The sequence below is a fragment of the Ostrea edulis genome, chromosome 5 (genome assembly GCF_947568905.1).
Source record: "Ostrea edulis chromosome 5, xbOstEdul1.1, whole genome shotgun sequence".
In the NCBI taxonomy this organism is placed as follows: Eukaryota; Metazoa; Mollusca; class Bivalvia; order Ostreida; family Ostreidae; genus Ostrea; species Ostrea edulis.
Genome location: NC_079168.1, coordinates 71,692,671 through 71,701,993, shown reverse-complemented (window position 1 = coordinate 71,701,993; position 9,323 = coordinate 71,692,671). Strand labels below are relative to the sequence as shown.

The window sequence follows — 9,323 nt, the reverse complement described above, 5'->3', positions numbered from 1 at the left end:
ACAACAACACTCATACTGACAGGCAAAGTGCAGTAAATTAACATACCTCGCTGCATGATTTAAGTGCTTCGCTGAAATAGAATAGCATGGGCGAAAATATTAAATTAAAGGATAATGGATTGGCTATATGTACATAATCATGTCTCGTCATATAACAGTTTCCTTATTGTGTCATTTCATGAGGATAAAGGCTCATTAGAACAGAATCCACTCACTAATGAATAAATTGTCCTTCACATAAATTCAAGACTTTTTTCATCAGTGACAGGAAATGGCTGTCCTTATAAACATCATGTTGACATTTTTTCTGCACGTCAAGAAAGTATGTACACAAAATTGTAATGTTGTTTATTCTAAAGTTCGCGAAACACCAACGACCATCTCTGAAGTACGAACTTCGAGCGGCACATGTGACAGTGATGCAACTATGCTGCATTCATAAAATATCATTATGTATCAAATGTCCATTGATAAAAAATACCATCAAGTATCCATTGATAAAGTATCAAGATGTATCAATTGGTAAAATATCAAGATGCATCCACAGGTTAAATATAAGGAAGTATCCACGGATATATTATAATTATGTGTATCTTGATAGAATGTCATCGAATTATCAAGATGTATTCATTAATAAAATATTGTGTATCCATTGAATTATCAATCATATTTGATAAAATATCAATAGACTGTCATTATATGACTGTCCTATACCTTTAAACCTTGGCCTACTTTTTGTATAAGGAATATGTAGCCAGAGTATTATAACACTTTTTTTTACATACTGTTCTGCCCTCTTTTCTTTCTTTATTTGTGAGTACTTGTTGTATACATATTATTTTACATATTAATTACCCCATATCCACTGGTTAGGTTGGAATGTAGGGGTTTGTAAAAATTCCAATAAACAATATTTACCCCCCCCCCCCGCCGAATAATAATAATTAAAAAATATATACATTGTACGAATTTCGACCACCATCCAATTTACATTCGATTCAGAATACTTTCTTTTATTTACCATAGTATTATTTATAAACAAATTATTTTATGTGTCCTTGTAACAGGTGCCCCTGGAAGGTCGTGCTTTCCTGTCAATGACCTCGTGGAGAAATTGCATTATAAGCAAATCTCTATATGAACCATTTATTGTTCATATAATAAATCACCCACCTAATATCTAAGATTATTTGCTAGTAAGACTAATTAGATAGTTATGACCATCAGATTAACAAAACAAATTGATCGATTTGTTTTCGATATTTCTATTGACAGGTGGTATATAAAAACTTATGGAAGCCAATCAGTAGGACAACACACTCGGTTGATTGTTCTATATGAAATACCAAATAAACATTTCTCAATGAATTCTAAACTGGATTTCCCGGTCGCCAAGAACACTTATATACTTAATTTATGTAAGAAAAGAAGATTCATCAAAAATCATATTTTTAAAAGTGTTTTCATGTGGTAATATTTAATTCATGAGTTCATTATAATGCAATTACATATCATGATTTATTCTTTTGAGATCTCGATCCTGTCAGTATTAACAGCGAACACACGTCACGAAGAATGTGACGTATATATAGTAAAATTTAATGATTACCCGCCATTTCACTAATTGCAGACATGCACACTAAACACAAAACATGACCTAGTATAGGTTTCTGATATTACCCTGCTTCAACCATTCCTCTGAAGATTATCTGTCGCCATAGAAACAATGAATACAGCTGTAACATGTTCCTATAATTTTTTAAAATATTGTTTTTAAATTGTTAACAAATGATACTTTACATTACGTTGTTAGCAATATGGGTTCAAAATCATAAGAACTTTATTCCCCTCACAAGTGTAAATACAGCGGTGTTTCGGAATCTCACGATCTGACTAAAGTACAGACCTATATTATATTAAAAATATATGATATAGGTCTGTACTTTAGTTAGATTGGGAATCTCACGACATTTCTCAATGCTACTTGAATTCTGTATAGTGTCCTGTGTGAATTTTTCTAAGTTGTTGGCAATACTACAGAACCGGTACCAGAGCGGTCAGTTTAAGGTATGTGTAGCGATAGTAAATGAGCGGATCATAGGATCTGATTTTAATTAGATTGCCAGGGCGATATAGTTCTTATTTTCTGTCTGAATATTTGTAAGCAGTTTAAAAATATTGGTCTATTCTTAAAATAATAGTAATAATTAAAAAACAAAAATGATGATAGCATGATATCTTTGATAAGATCTTCCGTAACAAAACCTTTCTCAAAAGAAGTCAAAACAGACATTTGTTTATTAAGAATTTATGTTCAGTTGGTATCTAATAAGTGTTCTAAGACGAGTGCACTGTGTATATAATCTACGTGAACTTCGTACATCTTTGACACAAGTGTTTTGAAGAATGCAAATATCGCATAGTTATACATCTTGCAAACATATTCAAATTTCATTAAATATACAAATATGCATTAATTACATCAGTACTAACTCAAAACAAATGCGTCTGTGCAACGTTTTTGCGGCCAGTGAGAGACAAAAAATAAAAATAAAAGGATCCCTCAGCACTGTGATAAACCTTGTTGTCTTTGGGATGGTGTGCATGACGAAACCTTTAAACAATGATATTCTAGGAATTGTCACCTTTCAGATTCGCAACGCTTTCATTGTAGGACTCCTTGATTACCACTGGCTGTCCTGATCTACAGTTCGAACACACTTCTTCTCCTTCACTACTCACAGATCACAGATTCGTCGATTCACTTTGTTCATTGAGCAGAAACGGTGACTCGAATTTAAGCGGCACTTTGTTGTTATTATTTTCAATGTATTGTATAGTTTTGTACCCGTTCATATTTGATCCACCATCCTGGTTTTTCGGGTTGTTAGCGTCCTCAAGGGCGCGGATCATTTCTTTTAGGTTTCTGTTTTCTTCCTGCAACACCTCCATGTCTGAGAGCAATTCGTCATTTTCCAGCTGAAGTGAAACATTGGACCGCTGTCGTTTTACAGACTTGAACTCTTCCTGGAAAGCTATCTTCTCTTGTTCAAAATCTGAAATAGAGGGATTCAAAAAATGAAATTCAGAATATGAAATGCAACTGTTTTGCACAGCACTACCGAAATTAAGATGCGTAGGCAGTTGGAGATATATAACTGATGACAGTAAATACGGCTATTCATAAAATATGAAAATGAGAAATGAGTCACCGACACATCTTAAATCACGCAGTATTGATTTATTCAATAAAGAACCGAGTAGTAGGAATATTAAATAAATTTGATTGATTGCTTTTGGATGTTTCTCTACCAAAAAACAAAGCAGAAAGAAAAATTCTCGAATGGGACGTAAAACAACACGAAACACATCTTGTATGTAGAACATATTCCTCAATCCGCAATGTGATACGATTCTAACTGGAAGGGTGAGCCTTCTCCGAGTGTATAAATCCATGGTACTCTCCTGTTACCTGGTACATAAACATACCAAAACAATTTTTTATGAAGTTTTGCGAGGGTAATTATGAGGTCATAAAATGTTATGTATCTATAACGATGTTTAGAACGATGGAATGCCGGTTAAGAGTGTTGGCTGTAATTAAATAACCATGCTAATGTTTTGGGACCTTTCAGTGAACATTACCTCTATACTTAATTCTATTGTTTTGGGACCTTTCAGTGCCATTAAGACGTGTTACCTTTACACTTGAGTTCCAGCTTAATGACCTGTTGCTCGAGGTCGGCCCTCTCCGCCTCGAGTTCCTCCTGTATTTCCTGCTGCTCCACTAAATCGTTCTCAAGCTGGATAACCCGCAAACTCAGAACATCCACCGTGTCGTTCAAACTTGTCTGTAAATAAAATGATCGTGTTACTCTTCCAACAATGAATAGATTCCAAGCAGAAATATTACTGGAGCTCTGTACAATTCACAAGTAACATATATATGACTTGATAGTGCACATTAAGATGGGCGATAATTTTACATGCTACATCACAGTGCACTATAATTTTGGTTGGTGATTATAAAAAATGTTGTATGCAGGGAATGATAGATACCATATCTCTCTTGATGTGTTTTTTGTAATCGTCCATTTCGCCAAGTCTCAGCTCAACGCTCATTCTTCGTCTGCTCAGACGCCATTTTTCCCGCCTTAGACAGCCAATCAATGTCCTCGCTGACTCGAGACCATCTTTAAGTCGTCTGTACAAACGAACGTTGGTTCCACTCTCGATTTCCTGTGCACACTCTTCCTCAACAGCCTGCAATAAAAACATTCATAAGCTGTACACAATTCAAGATATATTCGGAAATCAGCGATCGAGGTTACTCTTCGTAGTGTCCATTATTACTCTTGCAAATTTAGGTGTAAACCTCTCCACCCAATATGAAGACTGACCTCGCTGTACTTATGGTCGATTTCTTCCAAGATGTCGCCAAGACAGTCCAGTTTCTCGGCCAGGTCGTCTGCTGTGTCCAGTAGACCCTCACTGCTCTTCCTGCGCATCATCACACCGCTCAACTTTCGGGCCGCCATGATGGCAGTAAAACAGGATTAAACTACTGAGGAAAAGAAAAGTTGTCAATTAGGTCTTGGTAAATGTGATTAGCTTTGATAGCCTCTGTCAAAAAGATGGGTTTTAAATATGTCTGAAACCTCGTCACTTTTAGATAGCAATTAGAAATGGTCATTAATCAGAAAAACAAGTTGTGTGTTTTAAGTGTGCATGGAACGATAGACATTCATTTTAAAAGATGTATAGGGAATAATTTTTGTCTCGAAAGCAATTATTATAAAGTCATTAGAATTAAATATACTTCGTAGAGAATAATCGAAATGTTCATGTTTCTATATGATTTTTTTTTATCACTTGCATGCATTTTAAAAGAAAGCACTTTCAAGTTTTGTTGAGGTAAATTGACAGCTCTTTCATTAAGTTTAGCATATATAGCATATAAATGAAAAATTAGTGACATGTACAGCATGGTTTCCTGTGGGCTGTTAATTAAGTGTCTGTACAAATAACTAATTGTTGCTAGATTTGGAGAATAATCGATAATATTTAATGATATTTCTCTGTAAACTTTGCAGATTATATAACCACAGGCATTCGAAAACTGGACCGGATATGCAACACCCTTCTGTACCCCCCCCCCCCCCCCCCAACAACAACAAAACGAATGATATTGATAACTTTTGATATGGTTTTTTGTTCTCATCACGACTTAAAGACAGATTTGATTTGATTTTTCATAGTATGTAACATTCCACTTTTTAGAAACTTGACAAGAGCAATTGATGAAAAAGAGAAAACATTAAATATATATATCACGCCTTAAATCTAAAAAGAGGGCTAACTGAGGTGGATCACGTGGGTCGATTCCATGCGGGAGACAGATATTTACAAACAAGCACTTCTGGAAAAAATGGGGATGAGTGACATTCGGTTGTCCTAACTCTGTAAAGAAAGTAACCTGACATAACCCCTTGCCTTGATCCGTGTGTTTTTAAAATGTTTACTTAATATGTAAATTAATGAAAACTTGAAAAGCACATTTGCATTTCTAACCGTTGCTAACTGTTGCCGCTGTCACTAAATGCCTCCAGGTTGTATTTTGAACTGACATGCTGTGTTCTCTTAAATTGTCATGGGTAAAAGGATACCATTGTTTGGTTCTTACAAGGTTCGGATTGTTCGAGATATATCTTTAGAAGAAACCCATCAACAAATCATTGATTAAATGTTATATTAAGATGATATATGAATGCACAATCTGACTTGAATTTCCATATACCTGTTACGGCAATAAGGAAATAAATTGTATCAAATTACTTCCACTTTTGTGATGAACTTCACATATATTACGTAACGAATGTAAACTCTTTACAATCGTGCTGGTTATGACAAACATTGGAAAGGAGGCTGCGTATGACGTCAAACATTAGTAAAATGGGTACTGTTTTATGAATAATTTAACGAATGCAGACTGTATCAACCAAATTGACACACTTTTTCAATATAAAAAAAAAATATAAGCACTTTGAGAACTTATATACGAAAATGATACAACTCCGTAAATATAACAATGTATAAAATGAACAGAGGCGTACCTAGCGGGAATTAGAAGGGTTGCACCCCCCCCCCCCCCCTACACACAAAACTCTGGTTGGAATTATGTGTAATAATGGTTGAGGTTTTCATCCCTTTTTGGGCGGTGAAAGTATCATAATTATAATCATTAAATTCCCCTTGTACAGAATACTTCGTAGATTCAGTTTTACAATAAGCATGCAGCAATGCGAAGTATATGACAAAACAGTGTATATGTATTCATGTATACAAGGTTTTGCCAAATCTTTTGTGTGTGTGTTCTATATTGGCGGATCCAGGATTTGTTAAAGTGGAATAAGCTCTAGAGGCCCCAAGGTTTTGAGGCTTTTGAAGTTACTTTTGTGAGTTATTCTAGCTAAATACGTCATACAAAATAAAATCAATAAAAAACAACAAATAATTGATTTGTTTTTCTTTATGCACTTACATGTAAATACAATGTCAAATATTTTACTTTTGTTGTTGTTGTACTAATTGGGGAGGGGGTGTCAACAAACGGGGAGGGGGGGGGGGGGCTCTAGATTCGCCACTGTATAAGTATCATTTACATTGATTTTTGATGTAGGTAATTGGTGAGAGTGTTTAAAAAAACATACATTGACAGAAAGAGCTGGAGGCTGGGTTCCTGTACAAGCTATCAGGAAATCAGCACGTGTTGTACATATTACTGTCTTTCAATTTGCAGACATGTAGAGCGGCGCTGTCAGATTAAATTTGAGGTTCTGGAGGAATTTATTCAATAGTTACCGTAGGCTCTTGTGAAAAGAACACAATTATATGTTGTCTTGTTCATAGGCCCACATTAATGTAATAAAAGTTCTGACTTTATAATTATAGTCAATAATATAAAGTTGTATGTCGCCAGACTAATCAAGTCATCTCTGTGAATAATACCTGTAATAAAACACGCCCCTTGTCAGTTACTCGTTCATGGAACTCAGTTTGCTGTGCATTTATTAAATGCAGTAATTGTATATGCTGAGTAATTAATATATCGTAATGCGCAATTAAGTTCGAGCCGCAACTTTTTGAATAGAAGTGAATTATAAAATATCCTTGAAGCAATGTAAAGCAGCATTCAGCTAAATAACTGAATAATGTATATAAATTGCCCTCGTAGATACGGATTTAGCCACCAGTTTAATTTTTCCACCCAGTGGTTTTTTTCTTCTTCTATATCTCAGGTTCCGATATACTGAATGTTTCGTTTAAACTCCTTATCTCTCTGTGTAAAGTTGGAGTGATGAATAACGTATACAGTAAACAACTGAACACGGATAGGGAAAATAAGTAAACATAGAAAGACATGCCACCGGCAGCTACCACTAGCGCCGATACACAGATCAAGAATGGAGTGTAGGGGCCTTATATCATAATGATCATATGAAATATTCATGGTAAATGGTTCGGGAATTTATTTTTACTGAACTTTGAAACCATATAAAGAAGATTTTAAAAAAGTGCTGTCAATGCCTTAACCTGTTATCTAATTGTGACACGTGATAATTGCTTAGTTATATTTGCATATAATGTCAAAAATATAAAAAAGAAATCAGCAAAAAAAAATAAAAAATAAAAAAATAATAATAATAATAAAATAAAATTAGAGAAAAAAACCCAAAATAATATCGTTTTGGACCTTCACTAAATGTTAGAAATTGTGATAGTTAGTGACCACAGAGGGAGAAATTAATGACTGCCCTATATTTTCGAACAGGAAAGATTATAACACCTTACCTGAACAAGTGGTCCACGGCTGTGCGAACCGACGGAAGTCTTCTGCGTCGTGTCAGTATGGGCGTCACGCTTCATCGATTACTTATAAATGATAATTCTCTTACGCAGGTGTGATATTTATAACAAGCCATGCGTATCGTTATGACAGTGGCAATCCGTCAACGTCGGCTTTTGAATTGTTAGAAAATATACCTATATTTTTTTTGTAGGTAATTTAGAGCATTGCCGCCTTCTACAGATCAATAAATATTTCTTTATGCAAATCTTCCAGAAAGACGTAGGAAATTTGCAAAGTTTGGAAAAAACCCACCAACTATATCAACAGAGTTTCCTTGCATCTAAGTACTCATTATTAAGACATTTATATAAACATGACAAAATTACATCTATATTTCATATTGGATCAATTGAACGACTTGCTGAAGAGAAAATCTGCTTTGGTTGTCGAGCGGACTTGCCTTCCTATATTTTCCATTTAGAAGAAAATGCCCACCTCCCTTTTAATGAATATTGATATAATTTGCTATCCATCCTACAGAATAACTTTTCTAGACACCGAATACCAAATCCACGGGGAACTTATAAGATACTTTGAGGACTTCCGTAAATATCATACTTGCATAATATAGTACTAGTCATGATGAAATACTGGGATCTGCCAGTCACTCGGAGGCTATGTCCGCCATATTTGAACATGGTTTACTTTTTGCACTTACAAGTGGAATGCTGAGGTATTTTCGACAGAAAACTTTTTTCCCCAGATATATTTATTATATAATTAAATTAGAAATGAAAACTCTACTAGAGGTATTGATGCCCATAAATAAGATTTAGCACAACGTACACAGAGGGGGGGGGGTATGGGGGGGGGGGGGGGGGGCAACGTATGGTGAAATCATCATTCGTATTGGGACGTCGCCAGTTGTAAGTGAAGTAACACAAATTTAGACGGGACCTCCGTTTTAGGGTCATATCTGAAAGACCCATGATTCTCACTTCTAAATGCCGAGCGTTTGGCGAAGGGGCAACCACTACCGAAGTTTGACTCAGGCATAACCATGATAACACGACGGGGGGGGGGGGGGGGGGGGTGTCACCACTTCCTCGTTATGATAAAGAACGCTATACCGCGACCGGTCGGGGGGGGGGGGGGGGGGGCACACTTAATAATTTTGTTGCGTCTTGGAAACAATAAGAGCAATAAATTTCTCTTTTGACTGAAATTCAAAACAAATCTACGCAAAATTCGAGGGTCATCCTTAACGAGGGAATTAATTATCAATTAAACAAGACTATAGATTTAGGATCTATCTATCTATATATTATATCTAATTATACTATCAATATTATTATTATATAACTAACATTAACTAATTATAACTGGGGGGTTTTCCCCTTCAAATCTTAGAATCTGTCCACGTTGTGACTCGTCAGTCGACATGAGAAATATTGTTGACTCTCCTTTTTTGCTC

At 35.3% G+C, this 9,323-nt stretch overlaps 1 protein-coding gene across 2 annotated transcripts; it reads right to left on the bottom strand.

The window, feature by feature from the left end:
* Nucleotides 1–2,292: 2,292 nt before the first annotated feature.
* Nucleotides 2,293–7,992, bottom strand: LOC125651930 (uncharacterized). 2 transcript variants are annotated; one of them, XM_048880779.2, is made up of 5 exons: nt 7,852–7,992; nt 4,401–4,564; nt 4,060–4,263; nt 3,701–3,851; nt 2,293–3,056 (listed from the first exon to the last, which is right to left on the bottom strand). In XM_048880779.2, exons 2-5 carry the CDS (start codon nt 4,536–4,538, stop codon nt 2,746–2,748), a joined length of 804 nt encoding a protein of 267 aa, XP_048736736.2. In that variant the 5' UTR covers nt 4,539–4,564; nt 7,852–7,992; the 3' UTR covers nt 2,293–2,745. The 2 variants fall into 2 exon arrangements, with proteins under 2 accessions (XP_048736736.2, XP_048736737.2); XM_048880780.2 differs by having other exon boundaries at nt 4,401–4,561; nt 7,852–7,989.
* Between the last annotated feature and the right edge of the window lie 1,331 nt (nt 7,993–9,323).

Bases quoted from the DNA above. Each gene is read 5' to 3' on its own strand.
- LOC125651930 (XM_048880779.2), bottom strand. From the start codon at position 4,538: ATGGCGGCCCGAAAGTTGAGCGGTGTGATGATGCGCAGGAAGAGCAGT. The intron at 4,264-4,400 runs GTCAGTCTTCAT...TTTTTATTGCAG, and splicing joins TCGACCATAAGTACAGCGAG to GCTGTTGAGGAAGAGTGTGC. The intron at 3,057-3,700 runs GTAACACGTCTT...CCTCTATTTCAG, and splicing joins GCTGGAACTCAAGTGTAAAG to ATTTTGAACAAGAGAAGATA.